The sequence below is a fragment of the Lepisosteus oculatus genome, chromosome 11 (genome assembly GCF_040954835.1).
Source record: "Lepisosteus oculatus isolate fLepOcu1 chromosome 11, fLepOcu1.hap2, whole genome shotgun sequence".
Lineage (NCBI taxonomy): Eukaryota > Metazoa > Chordata > Actinopteri > Semionotiformes > Lepisosteidae > Lepisosteus > Lepisosteus oculatus.
In genome coordinates this window covers 39,463,070-39,483,650 of record NC_090706.1, presented here as the reverse complement: position 1 = coordinate 39,483,650, position 20,581 = coordinate 39,463,070, and the positions used below count along the sequence as shown (strand labels likewise).

Below are 20,581 nucleotides of genomic sequence, written 5' to 3'. Positions count from 1 at the left end.
TTAAATCTCTTTTTTTGTTTGTTCCTCTGGAGTTCCTGAAAAGACAGGCTATGTTTTTTAATCACGATTTTCTCCCATTGAGCGCATGACACAAATTGGTTTTGTCTGCTTCATCTGACTCAAGCTGGTTCTCTGTCACCCCTCACATTTTTTAAATACTTTGGCAGCGGGGTCTGTGAAGGGAAAGAAACCGTAAGGGATGAAGGGAATAAAGGAGCTTTCGAAAGCCTGCGGCACTACATTCATTTTGACAACGCTTTGGAACGTGTCTCAGATTTTAAAAGACAAGAATTTCTTCTAACGCTCACATTGCTAATTCTCTTCCCGGCACAGGGACGGCTCTCGACAAGACAGAGCTCTCGATTCTTCCCGCATTCTTCAAAAGGAGACGTTTGGCGAACATCTGCCCTGCGTCCTTTACTGGAGTCTGCATATGTGTTTCACAGAAAAGAGAGACGAGCAGAAGATAAGCCTTTTTTTTCCTTCCATGTGCTCTTTTCCGGAGAGATGAGCTTTTTTTTTCAGAACGATCCCCCCCCAAAAAAAAAGACTTGACAGGGCAAGCAACACGTGAGATCAGCCAAACGTAAAACTACAAGGCAGGCTTGTGTGACCACAGCTGAAAGTGTTTCACACCCCCACTGTAGGAGCAGGAGCTTGGTGCCTCTTTGTCTCTCTGTCGCAGTGGGGCTCTCCAGCAGGATCAGGTGAGGAATGGTCTTTAAATCTGTGCTGACCAGACAGAGCCAAGCCCAGGCCTCTCTGGAGGACCAGCACCCAAGCAGGGAAACATCTACAGAGTAAAGAAGCAAGGATGGGGAGGGGGACGATTAACTTGGTGTGCAGAGATTGCAAAGCATGAGCTCTCTTTTCCCCTTTCATTTTCTTCTTAACAGCGCACAGCATTGTCATGTTGGTCATTCCTAAAAGAAAAGCACACACATTCAAAGTGCTAATCCAATAACAACCACATCTTTCTGGAGAGTCCCCCTGTAAGCACAGCCACTGACTTAGGGGTGAGCACATCTCTGAGACATGATGCCCAACACTCAGAGGAGAAGTTTCCAGTTCCACACAAAAGATTATTTTGTCACACACTCTCCTCCACACTAAATGAATGAGAAGAGATGTTATCCCACAACTCAATGGACATGGATGTAGACATCAGTTCGCTCCTGGGGAGAAAAGAGAGCTAAGCTGACCGTGCCCGTGCACAGAGATGACAAGGACAGCCTTCACACAACACAAAGAGCTTCTCTAGCTCCACTCAGTGCAATTATTTTGGAATTTTCGGAATTTCTTTGGAATGATAAACGGTTTCACTCCATTTCAGTGATGTCAAGGCATTTGTAATTCTGCCTAGTAACTATTTTATATATAAGTGTTTAACAGATATAATGTAATATATGGTCGGCGTGTTTACGCAGTGGTTAGCACCCTGGGGATGTAGGTTCAATTCCTGGTGTGCTGTCTGTGTAGAGTTTATATGTTCTCCCCTTGCTCACATGAGTTTCCTCCGGGTGCTCTGGTTTCTTCCCACAGTCAAGGAATAGTGGTAGGTTCATTAGCTTCTGGGAAAACCGGCCCTGGTGTGAATGCATGTGTGTGACTGGCGCCCAGTCTGGGGCGCACCCTGCCTTGTTGCCGTTGCTTGCTGGGATGGGCTCTGGCTCCCCTGTGACTCTGTGCTGGATAAAGTGTTTAGAAATGGATGGATTTGCTATACATATGGAAACAAAACACGAATATGCTAAATGCCCAGGTTTAGTCTCCAAGCACATACATTCGTAAACATGGAAGCTGTTAACCGCCAGCACAATGCACTGTGTCCTTTTGTGACATGTTCCAGGTAAGCACAGCTGGACCTGGCTTAAATCAAAGCTTTCAGCCCCTGTTCACAGCTTACAATAGGACGCTGCGGCACTGTCTTTTGAGTAGATGTAGGAACCCACCGGAAATCAGAAACCTGCCATTGGCTGGAATTTACAACTGGTGGGGCTGAAGCATCATTCACAACAGAGCCCGATGAAGAGACAGGAGTCAGAAAGAGCACAAGGCAAGGGAAGAGGTTGTAGCTGGTCTAAAGGAAGTGAGGCAGAGTTTGGTCTATATGATCCCCTGATAAAATAATAAAAATAGTAAATTGCGTTTCTCATAGAACTTTTCACCCTGAAGCATCCCAAATTACGATCTTAAGAAATGTTATGAACAAAAGGAGGCTGTTCAGTTTTTTTTCTTCCCAAATGCATTAATTTGTTTTTTTTTTTGTTTTTTTTTTTTAGCGAGACACAAAACAGAGTTTCACTGTTGATTCTGAAGACGTCCACTGGGCTGACTTTACAAACGTCTTCAAGGATCCTTAATAAACCTTGTTCATGGTCTCCTCTGTTCACTGAATGAAAAGCATCTGATCTTTCATTCTGCTGTCCTGTAAGAACAGGCAGGCAGGGTTCTGTTTGAAGAAACAGTAGAGAATCACCATTGTATCCAGAAATAAAGCATGAAACTTTTGCTTACCACATAGTACTGCACCATGGACTGTTTGTTAATCACAGTAATAACGTGAATGTAATGTAAAAAGTTCAGTAATATGCAGTATATACATATACGGAGTATTTACTGAACCTATCCAGAAGAATTCCTGTGAGTATGTCATATTACAGCCTGTTTAAAGAACAGTTCAGAGCTGTGCTTCTCCAGAACACCACTACACTTCACTGCAAACACCCGGCAGCGTTAACAATTTGGCAGATTCTGAACCATTGAGCTGACCTCATCCACAGTGTCGTTGAGCCACAACCAATTAAAAAAGCCAAATGAAACTACGCCACTTCCAGCCAAGACAGCAATCAGCCACCTTCCGCAATTAGCCAACCAGAAACAAAAAAAGAAGCCCAGCATCCTTCTCTGGCCTTTATGAACATGTGCAAGCAGTTCAGCCCATTTGAATCCAATTACCATCTCCCTGGTTGCCATGGGAACCACCTGCGATAAACACTAAGGCACATAATAGACGAGATTATTTCCCAAATTACAGTCGCCCTCAATCAACACTGAGCATTAGGCTTCTTCCTTCTCGGAGAGAGGAGATAGATATGGTCAGCTTTCAGGTGCAGACTGGCCGAGGGGCACAGTCCAGACACTTCATAGCAAGGAGAAAAACAGAAGGACTCTTTAGTCGGCACTAATTAAACTGTGATTTCGATGCAATTGTCTGGGACACCAGAGATCATTTTTTGCAAGTCGTTTTGCCAAACGGTTATTTGTACCCACACAGGCCCACGGGCAGTGACAATCATTTTGAAAGTCATTTCTTTAATTTGGAAGATCATTCCACAGTGTCTTTGATCTGGAGTGCCGGACTTCAGGAAAGGCCCCCAGCATTTTGAGTGAGGAATAATCGGATATTTAATCCTGGGAAGAAACCATCGGCTCCATCTATATATAACACCTATCAAATCCACAGTGACTCAGCGCTACCCAGTGGAAGACAGCCAGGAGAACTAAACAATCACAGAATTTGTGCACAGCTGCATTTGTGACCAGTTTGCATATAAGCCAGGCTAGAAGTGAGGTCAGATACCAACACTAAAAACTTAGCTCTGGTGGATATCCAGTTTTTTTAGAAGACCACATCTACGAAAGGAATTAACAAGAGCGCATCAGCTAGCCCTGCTTCAAAGTTCTGTTGCAGAGGCTGTCAGTACGATGTGGGAACTTGATCTAGACGAATAGTATTTTGAATGCACAGATCATATGTATTTTCTCTTATCCTGCAGAGACTTAGGGAAATGGTGAGGAATTAGCGCAAGATTGAATTTAAGGTATCAAACGTTCCACTGGAAGCTGAGGGTTTCTTGTCGCCATGTTAAAGATAGCGCCCTACACCTCAGGAATCAGTCCAGAAAAGAGCAACCAGATGCACTCCTGGACTTTAAGGATACCTACGCTGACAGGCCAAAGCAACTTAACCTTTTTTGTCCTGAACAGAAAGGATTGTGAGGGGACCTGATCCAAATATTCACAATCCTCAAAGGCACTAAGAACGTCCACCCAGGGGATTTATTCAAAATGAACAGTGAAACACAAATCAGAGGGCACAAATGGAAACTACGTGGACAGGCATTTAAAACCGAACACAGGAGGCACGTCCGTACCCAAAGGACTGTGGGATAGTGGGAGTATAGAACAAGCTATCCAGCCATGTTGTTGAAGTTGATATCTTGTCTCCTTCGAAGGAAAGGCAGGATGAGATCTGTGGACCAATTAACTACTAACTACCTAGTAGTGGGCCAGATGGAGCCAAATGGCCCCCTCTCGTTTGTAAGCTTTCTTACGTCCTTATGTGTTCTGTATTTCCTGAGACGCAAGCACCAGATAAAATATGATTCAGGAATATTCATGGACCATGCGCTGAGTAGCAGCCATACACCACTGGGAAGACCCGGTTTGTGGGCAATACTGTGAAATTGCGTGACAGAAATCATGACAACATCACACATTCACAACATCAAGATCCTCCAGGATTATTCCAGTAGCCAGCAGAAGAATGTGAATGATGGAGGGCTTAAAAGCACGTTCTGTAAGTTCTACTGGAGCCAATCACATTATCCACTGAAAAGTGGGAGTTTGATGATGAACTCTAGCAGAGGCAGGGCCGCTTGTTTCTGTGCAGGAGCCTGATTTTGAAGACGGCATCAGCGACGATACAAGTTAACATCTAGTACTGGTAGGCAGAATCAGTTAGAAATCATTTTGCACCTCTTTGGTCCCACAAAAGGGCCACTTGCGTATACGTACTAGATCCGTCCGATGGATTTATAGATTTATGGTTTCTTTGGTTCAAACAATTTGCATCTATTGCACATAAGCCACAACAGCTGAAGCGCCTGTTATATTTGAAAGGTATATTTGAAGGAAACAGATTGCCAAGTCAACTATTTTACCACAAGTCCATCGAATCCTCATCTCCAAGCCCACCAAGGTCAACGCGTTAACTGGTGTCCCCCAAGGGGCTTCAGCCTCAGAAACATGAGGATATTTCCGATGCTTTCATCCTTCATGCCAATAAATCAGAGTGACGTAGACAGGAGCAGTACTGCAGAAAGTCAGTTCAATTATGAGCACACCTAGGACATTCGGAAGATGTCATTTCAATATTTTAGAAAGAGCGTACTCTTGAAAATCACTCAGGATTTGAAAATTGAACAATTCTTCAGTTTTAGGTTTCCAGCTACACAGACATTCCAAGGCAGAGTTATGTATTTTGCATCAGTTCTACCTATAGTACTTGTCTGTACAGAAGCAGCTAAAGGGCAGCAGGCATTCAAAATAGACATTTTAGATCTGCAAAATCACACCCGAAGCAATGAACTCCTCTGCTTCCTCACACTACACAAAACCCTTAGCAAAATAAAAAACGCGGTCGACACATCCTTTACATATTGAATGGTTCTAAGAATGGAAAAAGACGACATAAGAATTAGGTTGTGATCTACTCTCCAAGAAGCATAATCCTTGAAGTTAATGTTCAGGTTTTTATTTTTAATTAATTTTTCTCTAAATGTAATAAAGATCATAAAGGCTGGTTGTTGGTGCTGTCCTAAACACCCGTTTGGTGCTTGTCTTTGATAATGAAATCCCAGCATTTATTTTTTTAAGACTCTGATACTGGTAAAGTATTCCACACAGGAATAAAGCCTTATTAAAAAATTAAAAAAATATATTGATTTAGTTTACCTAGAGCTGTCATGTTTATGAGTCTAGAGGCTTGTGTTTGTCTTACAGCTTTCATTCAAAATGCATTTGTAAAATGTGTTGATGTCAAGCAAGGGAAAGGTCACCCTTTGGAAATAGCCCCAATCCTAGCCGCTACCTTTAAAAATATCTGCAAGAAGCCAATCAGGTGTTCACTTTCAATAGCAAATAATTAATTACAATGACAGCTGCGAAATGCAACTGAATCACTTTGCTACCTATCTCTGTGCGCAGTGTGGCTGTTGTGTTCAAGGCCGCGCCACACAGAGCGAAAACACTACTTCTCACTTCTTCACCGTTGGAAAAACTGCGTTGCAGTCCAAACCATAACCACCGCTTGTGAGGGAATGCTGTGTCCGGGCTGTGCCGATTGCTCAGTATACACAAACATCTGGGGATGTAATTACCTCGTCGATAAGGACTGGTGGGTTAATTTGTAACAATCAGACTTTGCCAAAACAAAGTAAATCACAGACTGCGAAAGACCTGCTACTGACCCTTGAAAGCAACCCTTTTTTTTTTTTGCGTGCATGCAATACACAGCACATATAGGTATGTACACAAGTCTGCGTGCTGCGAGTCCTGGGGGAGCCGGCTACCACAATAGCCGAACGGCTGGCGCTGTGTAATGTTTACCATGCATGTGCTCTGGAGGCGGGCTGCGTCTCCGCCGCTCCTCGTCTGTCTCCAGCGCGCTGCTTTAAAAGGAAAACTGGGCTCTGCAGCGCCCCGTGCTCACAGCAGAAGTGAGGAGATTTATTTGTCATGTAGTTTCGTCTGATCCTTTCTGTAAATAATCATACTTCAGTTCCCGCAAAGCCGCGCCTGGCCTGGCAGACAGCTAACCAGCGGAATAAATCATGTCCTTCTATTTTCTCTCTCTCTCTCTCCCGGAGATCTATCGATAAACTGAGAGGCACAAAGCCCTGCAGAAGCACTCCGTCCGCTTCTCACTTCCCCGTGCACTTGCGCGAATTAACACACGGAAGACTGGGAATTGAACCAAATCCTGTCTTGTTCGTCAACCTTAAAAGTGTGGTTTCTTTAAAAAAAAAATCTCGCATTCTCTTGCCTCTGCTTCACTTGATGTTGCCTTGTCCCCCCCTTTTAAAAATATTTACAGCCATCCTCCCTACTGCTCTCTCCAATTGACAACACGTTCATTTCCAAAATACTTAAAAACAAAACTCTTTCAAATGAGGTAATTATGCTGCATATCCCCCCTTTCCCACTAGAACATTCTCAAATCATGACAAGTACGTTGAAAAATGAAAAAAAACAACTACAACAACAATGACTTCGAATAGCCTTTATATTTCTGTAAAGGTTTCTTCTTCCAGTCCTAGAAATTCCAGGCCTCTGTTCTTAACATGACTTTTTCTATCGGTCTTTCTTGCTTCCCAAACACCGAACAGAAAGCGTTGCGGACACTGCGATGTGTTGTGTGCTGCAAGAGAGTGATATTTAAAACGGCAAAAGTTTATCATCAGTAACTAGCTCCTTCTATACCAAAATCCTCTAAAAATCAAATAAGATGAAAGAGCTCCAAAACGCCCCGTTCACCGATGCGGGCAGACACCCTCCCTGGCAAGTGTACGACTGATGACCCTAACTGCACATCTACACTACCCTGATCAGGAACGAATGCTTCGGAAAACTCTCATTTTCTAGCTTTTGAATCGCCAGTTATTAACCTCCTCACACTCGCCTCCCACAATGTCTGATGAGCCGATCAATGAACAGGAAACATGGGTTTAATCCCATAACTGAGCGCTGAACCCTCAAATGAAGGGTTTTGAGCCGCTGCAGGAAAGATGCTCGGTGGTATAAATGTAAGTCACTCAGGAGAAAGTGAAAGGATCACTGTTGAAGGGCCATCTGAGGAGCAGAATGGGTGACTCGGAAGTCGGACTGCTCGGGACCGAAAGGGGGATCAAAGACATGGCAGGGGAGTGTTACGCCACTCTCACTCATGAGACAGCCCAGATCTGACCCCGCGAAAGTGGTCTAAGCTGCCCCTGCCATTCCAGGAGGCCCAGGTTTTTGTCAGGTTTAATCTCGATTGACACTGACAATGTCAATGCTCCTATTGTCTGGAGTTCTGCAACAGAACCTGGATGACCTGCTATCCCAGGACGACCCTCTGCAGTGTATACACATCAACAAAGCTTTAATCCCTTTGCCTGTAAAGACTTTAAGAAGAACCTCAGTTGGTGCTTACCTATAAGGGTCTTGCATTTGTTGCACCCCTTTGGCTGCATCACACAGACCTTCTGGAGCCCTTGCAGCTGGTTTATGTAAAAAGGTCGGAATATGCCTTCAAAGTGAATCACAGAACCTCTCGCCATGGGAACCAGCGGAGAGCAGCCCGGTTTTGGAAGGGGTCCGGGTACGCACTGGGAGGCTTCCTTCCTTCGAGAACTACGCCAGCGCTCGCTCTCCGTCTGTGCCAGGGGCTGACGGTGTGTGGGTTCGGGACATATTGAACTATTAGTCAGATGCTGCAGGTAGGCTGGGCGGCCGGCAGGCGAAGCAGCATGTCTGTCATGCCAGCTTCAAAAGCACTTTTAACACAGTGAAAAGCAACCCATCTGCACTTGAGGAAAGGATTCTATACACTCCTGTCACAGGTGTCAAAGGCTCCATACTGGTACATTCAGCTCACTGTCCATTCTGACCATCACAGACTGGGACTTGATTTTGGATGGAAGAGGGGAGATCCCCAAACTGAAACACACTAGGCAACAGCGACAATTCGCCTGGAAAGGCGAAATAACAGTCCGCAACCACTACTGAAGGGCAGCGAGAGAGAATAGCCAGGATATAGCCTCGCAACAGACCCAATTCTTTTGAGCTGAACAGCAGTCGGGCAATTTCCAGTGCAGGGGCTGCGCTGCCTGCGACGTGTCAAAAGACGATTGGCTCGAAGGCGGGCGGGTGGGAGGAGTCAGCCAGCAGTTCCTCCCCCTCCCCCGTGTGCAGCCACGGGGTTCGTTACCGCGAGCCGAGACGAGATGAGAAACACCGTTGGAGATTCCAGATTGGGCAAGGAAATAACACAAATTATTGTTGATTTTTTTTTTTAAAAAAGCAAGAAAATAGGATTTCAAATCAGATACCACACTGCCGTATGCACCGATGATGCACATTGCAAGCCGCTGTTCAAACTCAAAAACCTTCAAGATGGGCGTCTCACAAGGACAGGCCTGAGTATACGGCGTGTGTTCGTGCGTGGAAGGGGCTTGCACGCAGCCATTAGTATACGAGGCGTTTTTTTATGGTTGTTTTTAAACGCTCAGTTGTTTTCCATTAGCCATCAGCCCTGCAGGGGGAATACTAGTAAAAGAACGTAAGTCCTTTCAGTGATGAAGAAATGAAAGGAAGAAAGCAGCCAGATTCCCTGCCCCACACAGGCACGGCGATTTACAGCAGGCACCGCCATCCGGAGCCTGGGCAGCTCTAACCACAGTGCTGTCGAATCGGGGCTCGACCACAAAAAGAGCACGTCACACGTCTCACGGCCTCGTGGCTGTGCGGGTCCCACCAGGAGCTGCCATCTCTCCCTGGGGTAATGGGTTCCCCCTGCACAAGGAAGGGGCCCGCCGGACTCAAGACGAGGGGCAGTCGTCTTAAAAAAAAAAGCCGCGAGGTCGGGTGTGAGGAAATTGGCTCGAAGGAGTTGTGTCAACATGCGCTGATGCCAGTCTGCTTCCAGGCAGGCTAAGAGGCCTTACCTTTGCGTTGGACATTAACATTTCCATTAGACACGCGTCTTCACAGGAAAAGTCCTAGGCCTTCCTTTCTTTTCTTCCCCCAGTTCTTTAGCTAATGTGTGCCATATTAATGCATATTTACCTTGGTCTGACCCTGAAAAATGTTATCCACCATACTTGACAGCGCCGCCAAAGGCTGCTTTCAATCGAATAATCCCGTCTGTTCTTGACAAGCTTCTTATGTTTTCCCCAGCTGACTGAACTTTGGGTTTTTGATATCGGGGTCAAGGGTAAAACCCATTCGTTTCGTGTTAACATCACCACACCACGCAAAGAGGGAGACGACAAGGTTATGAACCCCCTCATAAACCACACTTGTTCCCATACAGGGATTGCAGAACCTCCATTAACACTCTGCAAAGACTTGGCGAACGCTTGTCGATAAAAATGTTTCTGTGGCTTAATAAAATTAAAACAATATCCCCCACAATGTTAATTTAATATATAACACATTTTGCTATGGAATGTTTAGAGGAAAAGAAAACATTTCACTTTCTTCTGTACCTACATTCTAATTTCATCTACTATCAGATGCCTCATCTATCAAATTGACAGCTTGCTGATGAAAAAATGCACATTTAAATCGGAAAGGAGCTTTTCCTACAATTTGAAGAATAAAGTTCAAGGAGAACATTTAAAATAATTAGGACTCCTTATTACTGAGAAAATTCTAGCGTCTTCGTTGTAGCAGATTTTAAAGTAACACCTTTTTATACAGACATACAAATGATCCTTGTAGCTGTGTAACTACCAGTGCAAGTTAAGATTATTCCTCTACTAAAATGACTAATATATTGCAACTCTACAAGTTATTACATCGTTAGCATTAGTCATAATAGGCTGCCTCCTTACACGTTGAAAATCAGTTTATTTTCTTTCAATCCACGGCTTTCAAAATAGCAATATTTCTCAAATGTAATAGAGATGTTTGAAATAGAAATCTGCCAAGACCCCATATTCACCAGCTTTTCCAAGGTTCCTCCTAAGATAAACACACGTAAACCTAATCCATATTTCCACATAAAACAAACCTGCACTAGTTTCCCTCTCAGAGGGCAATAAATTTAGTGTACTCCCAAAGCAGGGAATACAAACCATGCTGTAATCTGGCTCCAAATTCAAAGTGTTCTGGGAAAAACATTCTTGAAAAATATAACCTCCACCATCTGCATTTCTTTTGCAAAGAGAACCTTCTAACAGGTTCACCTTCGTGGCATAGAATCGAGCACAACCATCTCAACGATACAACCTCCTCCGTCGTCCGCGCTTGGAACCAGACCCGAAGAGAAATCAAGCACAGAGGACAAACAATCCGAACCAACCGAAAGCAAGATGAAAAAAACAAACAAACAAGCTTGCTAAATGGCCGAAAAAGACCATTTTGTTTGTAAACAAAATGTTTTACACGTCAACAAAAGGCTCAGATTCTCTGGCAAAGGAAGGGAACCACAGAGAAGAGAAATGGGCGAAACGTCACATTAAAGAGCTGCAGTACTTACAGCCGCCCCAGTTTGGGGTTGGTCTGGAACAGTAGCTCTGGAAGGACCGTCAGCTTGTTCCGATTCAGGCGTCTGCGAGAGAGAACCAAGAGGGACAAACGGGGTGAGACTGACGCCGGCAGTACAGAACAGGCACACGGTCGTCCTTAGACAACGAGGAAGGGAAAACGTCAAGACACACCCTCACGGCTCGTCCGCCCTGGGATTCCATGCTGAACCAGGAGCCTGCGGGCTCAGACACAGCCCCGCCCCCTAGACAGCGGCGAGTCGGGGTCTCAGGCCGCCAGAACACTCCACACTGTCTAGGGTTCGAGGAGGTGATGCCACAAGAGTCACACCCTCTGTGCGCTGAGCCCCCCATGCACACACGTCTTCCTCGGGTGTCCACCGAGTCCTGAGTTAAAAATGATCAGGGTACAGAGCAAACTCCTTTTTCTCCTGGGAACCAGCTTCTGTCTGGCTGCTTACGTGTCTCTGTGGCTCAGGATCTGTGCCTGTTGCCGGTTCAAATCCCGCGGCTGGCAGAGGAATCCTACTCCGTTGGGCCCCCGAGCAAGGCCCTTGACCCCAACTGCTCCAGGGGCGCCGTACAATGGCTGACCCTGCGCTCTGACATTAAACTTCTTTCTCTGCCTGTGTGTCTCATGGAGAGCAAGCTGGGGTATGTGAAAAGACTAATTCCTAATGCAAGAAATTGTATACGGCTAATAAAGTAATCTTATCTTATGTCCCAGTATAGTTTATTAGTACTTCCTGTACAAATATCAAACATAACCCCCCAAAAAAAATAAACCTTAAAAAATAAAACAGAATTGTTTCTCTACAGCTCCTATGTGTGGGCATGACTGTGGGTGGCTGGGCATGAGTGTATTCTTGCTCAAGAGAAAGGAGGAAACCTGAAGAAAAATAAGGCTGGGATTTAATAAATCAAAATAGGAAAAAATGTGAAGTGCTTTGGCCTGGGCACTGGGAGGAAACCTTTGACAAGTGATTTTCAACTAAGCAAGGTCAAAGGTCAACATCCTCATTCTGTCTTATCAGAGATTCTGAGACTTCCTAGGAGGACAGGAAGGGGTTATCAGCTTATAAAGTCTTTAAAGGCCATTATTGCCCTGACGAGCTTTTAAATCTGACAGAAAAGGGTCTTTCAAGGACTTTTATTTATCACATGACACAGAATTATCTGAACAAAAGGGCACTCTGGAGCAGTGGGTCAGCGAGGTAGGTATGTGAGGGAGTCTGTGAGCTTGTTCAAGTACCTCCCCTCACACACACACATTATCTACAGACTAGACATCAGTACAGCTGCATGGAAGTTATTAGGATTCTCTCTCCCATGGGGAGTATGCAATTGTGGGCTGGTAGGATTTTAGACTTTGACTTTCCCAATCAGGTTTGTCCAATTAAGTAATGAAGTGATAATCATGATTTTAAATGGATGTGGTCAGAAATAAAAAATAAACAAAACCGAGGATCCTGGTCAGAGGAGAATATTTTTCCTCCCCAAGTCACCAGCTGAATCAGTTTCTTAGTGCTAGTCTCTGCTTAAATGTTTAAGCTGTGTTTAAGTATAACACTGCCTATCAGCTGCAGGAAGATCTAGCAAAGTCATTATTGTTCTCCATCTCGTAAAACACTATACAAATATCCATTTCATGCAACTGTACAGACCAGCCTGAAAATCTGCCTTCCAGAAGATTATCTGCTAAACTACGATCATTATAATCTTCACTTCACAATACAGCAGGTTCCCCTACCCTACTGCCCCTCCCCCAACGAGCACTGGCACAGCATCCCATAAATATGGGATTCTGCAGAAAGAGGGGGGTTTGGCAACAGTTCAAAGTTTGGTGAAGAAATGTATTCCCTCAGGGCAGCCCCTCCTTGGAGCCACTCCATCGCTTCTTCTTCAACAGAGCAGTCCCATGCATGGCTCGTAAACGTCTCGTAAAAAGTCTATTTTTTTTTAAGAGCGGGCCATGATCTCAAAATCCAAGCATCTCAACGATTTCGGAAGCCGAGACTTTGCACTGTGTACGCGGTGCCCGGGAGTCTGGGGAACACTGTGTCAGTGGCTAACGACATCGGGGAGCCCTTCCTTCTGTATAGTAGTGGGCTGCAGCAGTGATCTGAATCAGATGTTTTTAGCGCCCTGTTTGTTTTAAGTTTAGAACTTTAAAGCACAACAGAATCCTGCTGTTTTTCCACACGTCTCCTGCAGTATGGGTTTCTGCACTGGAGTCTCCCTTCAGTCCTGCACCATGCGTAAGGTTACACTACCAGACATGGACGCCTTCGTATCGGCTCCATTTCAGGCCTGGTGTTCTGTTGCAGGTGTGCTGCCGTTGCGCCAGCACGTGGTCTTTTAACACAGCCAGGTGCTGCATGAAGACACCAATCACTGAAAACATGCGCACGCAGGAACCTTGCCCTGCCACCTTCCCAGCCCCTTAAGAAAATGAAGGGCAAATAGAACCGTCTGCCGCTGTGATTTGAACAGCATGGGGCATCACAGAGTAACGTCTGGCTCTGAGTCAACAGCGCAGGGGTGTCAGGGGTAGGAAAGGGCAGGGTTCGTGAGTCAGTGCCTCCACCACAAAGGCCCAGTGAAGACAGAGTGCTGGGGAGGCGGCCTGCGAAATTCCAGACTGGTGTGCCAAAGAGGAACCTAGCAAGAGTGCCCAGGTTATATCAAGACTTGTCTGACGGGAAAGCATTCGACACAGGAAGCGCAGGCCGTGAGCTCTGTCTCTCCTGGAACGCCTGGGCTGACTCCCAACAGGTGAAAGCAGTTGGACCGGAGCGGTTCAACACGCCTGTTCCCACATGGGGACCTGATGGGTGCCGCAGATAGTGGACGATGAGTGAACACGCTTGCGCGTAGAGGAATTGGATGTCTTGAAAACGCAGGAAATCTTGCAAGATTTGAAAGATGATGAGAATGGTGAGGAGCAAGGTATTTGACCAGTGATAGTGACACGCGGTGATGAATATCGTCTTTTTGAACCATACTATCTCCTTTCCTGATATCCTGATCCAGGCCTTTTTAAAAGAATATTAGTCGTAGCACTAACTGTAGTTGCTTCTAGTCAGCTAGCATATCTCCAAGCTCGCTGGATTCATCATGACGCCTGGGAATTTATAAATACTGGTCCACTCTACTGACACGGCGATGAACTCCAAATGACTTTTATGCCCTCAGATACACCTCCCCTGGTGTGTTTTACAGGGAAAACATCGCCCCACAGATCTAATTTTACTCGCTTCCTGCTCCCGGTGAGCCAGGAGTTCTCAGGTGTGTCAGCTCGGCCTCGCGACAGTCTCGGGCTCTGTCACGGCCGTGGCAAGGCGATGTTAACCCGGGAACGAGACTTCTGGGCAGCAGGTCACGGATACTCACAGTCTCTCCAGCTGCTTCAGATCCTGGAATGCTCCTCTCTCAATCACACTGATCTGATTGTCCTCCAGGTGCCTGGGAAAAGAGACAGAACCCCACACTCATCAAGAGGAGTGAGCTCAAGCACGTATACTGGTTCCACGTTTCCCTCCTGGGCACATTTTCTAAAATGCGGATGAAGGCATCGAAGGAGACACCCACCACCCCAACAGGAGCTGCCCACCTCCACCCTGCTCCATGCAAATCTGCCTCCGTCCAGGGCCTTTGATCCCTGAGCCGCCTTTGGATAGGAACTTAAAGTCACGACCCCGTGATTACGGGTTAATCAATATTCTCATCTGGTTGAAATCAGAGCAATATCCACTGGGCTCAAGCACAAGGCTCAGCCCAGGGCTAAGGGCAGCAGATTGGGGTAGCGGTATTCTGACACTTGGTGCCAGTGGCTTTTACAAGGCTCCCAGATGTATTATCAGCAGCAGTGCTTAACTGTTCTGGACTTGTTACTGGGAGGTTGTAGGTTCAAAATCCCAGGTGAGATACCGCTGTTGTACCCTTGAGCGAGGTACTTCGCCCACATTGTTCCAGTTAAACACCCTGTTGTGTAAATGGGCGCAGATGCTAGTCACTTTGGATAAAAGCATCAGCCAGTTGAATTAATCAGTGGTAGAGGTTCATGCATTGTGTGTCCAGGCTGAATTAGAATGTAGGTAGTCTTTGATGAAAGGTTTCCAAGGTCGGTCTCTAGATTCCCTAGGGAGCTGAATTTCCATCAGACCACTGATGTGACAGTGTCTCAAAGCTCATTGCCTGCAGTAACCAAGTTCATCCCATCCAAAGACTTACAGATGTTCCCAGGCATCTAAATACAGTACCTTAACATCAGAGCCTTCAACAGCACTTCCAGTTTGATCACCAAGGATTTAAATTAAACTAAAAACGTATGTATGTATATGTATTTGTTGTTGATTCTGCAGTGAAATGAATGCCATGTCGTTCTGACATGTGTGCAAACCATCTGGTTATGCAGCAGTCTCTGTACACACATTCTGACAAGGGGAGCCGAAGGCTGAAAAGCTCAGGAAAAAGAAAATATCCAGCTCTTCTCATGTGGAATTCTAGCTTGGCAGCTACATTTCTATTACAAATGTTTTCTTTAAATGTGTTTATATATGTAACTGTGCTGCAGTCATTAATCCATGTTCTTTGCCATACTATTTTGTCATGAACGGATGACAAAATTGGCTTTGCGCAGACAGAATTTGTAGACAATCTGTGAACTTCGTGGATTCCAGTGGAGCCACAATGCACAGTGTGAAGCCCAAGAAAATGACAATACATTGGCTTCGGCTCCAACCAAAGAGCAACCAAAATGTTAGTTCAAAATAATTGAGTATTTTGTAAACAAAGCCAGCACACTATATTTCACATGGTATAAATATGGATCAAAAATAGCCTTATATTCATATGACTGGGTGGAAACATATTATTATAGTAATTACACTAATTTTTTTTCAAAATGCACACCAGATGGAGAGTGCCTGTATCTGTAATTTTCCTGTGCAATGCAGTACTCTCACCAGCAACTGCTAGTTGATAAATTGTCTATTGTAACATAGTGAAGACTCTGCTGTGCCGTGGAGAGACTCAGATCGGCTGTAGACATGTTTAGAGAGCCACAGGACTCTGGAATCTTATGGAAACAAGAATTATCATCAGTTATCTCACAGAGGAGTGTCCTCGTCAATGCAGGACTGTATGCAACTTTGAAAGTCATAAAGCATGTACTGTATAGGAAGAATTTGTTTTCGACCCCAGTCAAGTAAAAAAAAAAACTAGAAATAATCAATAGGCAATAAAAATGGTAGTAGATAATGGAAAATATACTATGAAGAGCTCTGGTGTTTAACACTGAAGAAACCAGGGTTGTGCAAAACTTAGTCCAGATAATTTCAGTCAAAGTGAAAAAACAATTGATCTAAGAGTCATTGACTCATTCTTGAGAAACACTGTTAACATGGACAAAGGCTGAATATTTAAATACCTAAATAAACACTGAGCTTTAAATATTGGACTTCACTAAACTGCGGTCTCTAGTGAAGTAGCTGAGACCTTTGCCCTCAAAAAGAGCTCATCTATACATAACCCCTCAGGTCATCGAGAACCACCACAAAAATAAACTATGTCCACAAGTCCACAAGGTTGCCTTCTCATAATCTACAATACATTTACAAATGAGAGGAAGACATTTGGCCCGTCTAAGCCCGTTCAGTAGTGACTTCATGATTTGAGGATCTCATCCAGCTTTTTCTTGAAAGAAGCCAGAGTTTTGGCTTCGACAACATGGGCTGCGTAAAGTTTTTCTGACTCCCACAACCTTTTGGGTAAACAAGTGCCTTCGGTTCTCTGTTTAAAAGGCACTTCCACCTAATCCCCACTAGTGTGCTCTGGTTCTGAAGAAGGATCCTGGGATTTTGCATAAATGTACTTGCTGCCTGTATTTGTGTCCAGTATGCATTTCCTTCTGTTTTATACAGTTCTATAGATATCTCAAAAGATTCCTTTTTGCACAAGCAAATGACCGTGACAGCGACATTTACCACTTTTAGGTGGTGCTCATACAAAACTGCTGTTACGCCTCATTCGGCTTTCACTCCAGCGACTCGTCTCAGATGGAAGAAATCAGCTTTCAGATGTCTCACCTGTCTCTCCCACAGAGATAAGACGGTTGACCCAGCGTTTCTCTGGGAATTTCTATTTTGATCCACCTTGACCATACAGATGGTTTCGAGTAGGGAAATGTCACTGGTGTTAATCAAAACCCACGTAAAATAAGCAGTAAAACTATGCAGAGAGTGCTATGTTACCACTTAAACTGAACGTCGTATTGATGTACTGCATTTTCTTCTCATTGATACAGCTCACTTAAAAAGGCACAACTAGGATAAACAGATTCTTGTCTAGAGTATAATTATTCATGTTCTCATCTTGTTTTTGCCTTTTCTTCCTGCCAAAAAGCTTGTTTTCAGTTTAAGTGGAAAATAACAATAAAAAGTTAGAATGTTTGAAATGGATGCGCTTTGAGCCCGTTATGCATATTTTGGCAATATCTCGTGGCAATAACATTAAACAAATGGGGTCAGACTAATAAAACATTTTTTTTAATTCCCCCTAACGTCAATAAAAAAGTTGTTCATTATTAAAAATAATGCTTATTGCTTGTGCAACGTCTGGTTGAAACATTAAGGGCCAGCTGCAGATTTAAGCCCTGCATTTCTTCACATTCCTGAAGACAAATCCTGGGTATAAACCGGGTTTAGCAACACTGAGAAACTAGATTCACTGATTTTTTCATAAACAGGGTCAATCGAAAAAAAAAGCAGATTCGAACAGTCCGAAATGTTTAATGTAGAATGTAGATCAAAGAGAATCAGCCAATTAAATTGTTAAGAAACAAAATTAGATGTGAAAATGTATTCTGCAGCAGCGTAATTCAGAGAAGCATTCCCTGAGACACTGGGTATTGAAATCATCTCCCCCCCTTTGAAAAGCATAGTTAATCTTTTGACTTGAAGATGGGCATCTTGAACCATTTCCTCCTTATCTTTCTTAAGCACAGAACAATGCATTTTCATTCAACTGAGTGCGCATAGGAAAGCATGTTGTAAGTCAAAACGTAACTTGATCTACTTTATTCACTGATTGATACATCTGTCACTTGTTTTCTCCTTACTGAGGTTTGCTTTCTAAACATAGTGTGCCTTTCATGACATACTATCCTGTACAGCAATTAGCTTTCCACCCTGCTAGATTCAAGCTTCCTCTCGAGGATGGTTTTAAGTGCTGAACTCTCCACAGTACAAGAAAACTCAAAAAGTGGACTAAAGATGCACTTTCAGCAGAAACTTTGTTCTCTACCCACAGACTCTATTATCGTGCTTTACCTTAGAGCTATTTACTAGACTGATGGATTAGGTATGGCTTGTGTCACTGTCCAGCTGTGAACAGGATTCCCCAAGCAGTGGTGCACAGTTGTCTGGACAGCTCTGTTGCTGGGGCTGGGAGGGCTGGCCTTGCCCAGATTACCCTTGGCATTTGCCAGGGCCTGTGAGCCTGCAGCAAGACCCTCACCACGCCTCTGGGGGATACGAACTCTCCTGCGCAGCACATGTGACCTCACGGGGCACAAAACAGCACGTGGCCGGTGCATGTGTTGCTGGGAGAGACTGCAATGGCCTCAACACTCCCATGCTGGTACCATTCTTAGAGAGGTGAGATGATCTAACTAACATCTGGGGATTTCAAATGGATTTATTTTCCCATAGACACACTACTTTGGTTTGGTTGTACAGGCAGGGAAGCCGCATGTTTCTGTCCACTGTTTGTTTGACTTTTACCCTTGAAGTCCAATTGACCTTCACGAACAGACCAAGTCTCCTGTGAACCACAGAACTGCTCCCCTTTCTGCAACTAGCAATCTGCAGTATTCTAATGATTCCTTTTCAAATAGGGTGGGGTACTGCAGTTCTATCCCATTAAATGTCCAATTTTAAAAGCAAAGACAAATGCTTACAAAACTCGCAGGTTCTTAATCCCAGTGAAGTCCACTTTGGTGATTCGAGTGATGTTATTCCTGTCCAGGTCTCTAGAAAACAAAGAGTGGGGAGTGGGTTAATAATGCATAGACAGATCATGTACTTGTTCAGAGTACCTAAACTGATAAAAGCCTCTGGACACATACTGGCTGAACTTCACACTCCTGTAGGGCAGTTTTGATCTTAATAACTGCAAGGTTGCCAAGATATTCTGCAGGAGTGCTGGTGAGGACTACCTTCACCGCTCTGAGCACTGCTTCAGAACTAGATCACCTGAGCAAATCACATTTACATCATGACTCTTGCCAAAAGGAGCTGTTTTTGGAAAGCTTTCTCTCCTTTGGTGCATAATTTACTCCACATTGTCCTGTAGCAAAAGCAAACTGCTGATGTTATGTAGAAATATTATATTAAGACACGGATTGAGCATGAGAAAGGTCAATCACACTGACATATTTTGGCTCTGCAAGCTTAATTTAATTGCATGCGACAGAATCATTCTGAATTTGTTTCTTTATGTCTCCCGGTCAAAGGCTTATCTTATGTTCTGAAGACTGGTCATTTTATCTGTTTTGTAAGTATTAAACCACACATCCACACACAGGAGGAAAAAACAAACCGTGTAGATATGCTCAAAAACATCTCCATATTGCATGAGGTCGGGCTGCGTTTCTGTGTAGTTCTGGCCTGGTGGAGCCGCGTCACTTGTAAAGAATTAACAAAGAAAAAAGAAAACTCCAGCGAAGCCAAACTTCGTCTCCTGATGGAGCACGGCTCAGTGTGTGTTTCTCATAATGTACATAAACATTTATAATTCTGATTTAAAGGGGTATTGGATTTCAAAAGGCTTCCACAACACTGTACTAGGCACACATCAAGAGCTGTAATTGGAGCCACATTGTGGGCTGTCAGGGGACCGGCGCTGGAGAGACACTGCTGCAGTTCTCTCAGGACACTGAGAGCAGATTTCTGCACAGACATGCACTAGCAGACACTCAGCAGACACAGAACTGCAGCTAGAGTTAACAGCAAGTGGTGTCAAAAGAGTGGAAAATGGAGAAATGATATAGAAGTATACAGAAAGGGCTCAAAACATAGACTTGTGTTGCTTAGCAGCTTAGCAGTGTGAGGTCTTCCTGATTTTTCAAGCTATATGTACGAGCTAACATACCAGAGCCACTGTAAACCAGGTATGGTCATTTTCAAGTTCGTTGCCTTATTCTCCATAGGACCTAACTATACTGTAGATAAATTAATGCTTCTTTACTTTTCTGTTTCATCAGTACAATTTGCATGAAAGCTAAAATCTCATGGCCCTTGAAATCTTAATCTCTCTCTTGTTACATTATATACAAACGTCGGGTGAAAATGTTATGTATCCCCAGTGCTCTCCCAACACAAGCCAGCCTTCACCATGAAATTGCAAGAAAATAATGCTGCTGTCGTAATCTGACAAGGCAAACAATAACACCAGAGGACCAGAAAATAAAGAGCTATAAGTTACATAAGTTAAAAACATAACTACTGAAAATAAAGATTATTAAATAGTCTTGATGCAACAGC

At 44.3% G+C, this 20,581-nt stretch overlaps 1 protein-coding gene across 2 annotated transcripts in view; it reads right to left on the bottom strand.

The window, feature by feature from the left end:
* The window catches only part of slit3 (slit homolog 3 (Drosophila)), a 181,455-nt gene that overhangs the window by 147,387 nt on the left and 13,487 nt on the right, over positions 1-20,581 (bottom strand). For both annotated transcript variants that reach the window (XM_015349877.2, XM_006631940.3), the window contains exons 2-4: positions 18,997-19,068; positions 14,430-14,501; positions 11,030-11,101 (exon numbers count right to left, since the gene is read on the bottom strand). In XM_015349877.2, the coding sequence (XP_015205363.2) occupies positions 11,030-11,101; positions 14,430-14,501; positions 18,997-19,068 (216 nt within the window). The remainder of the gene's footprint in view (positions 1-11,029; positions 11,102-14,429; positions 14,502-18,996; positions 19,069-20,581) is intronic.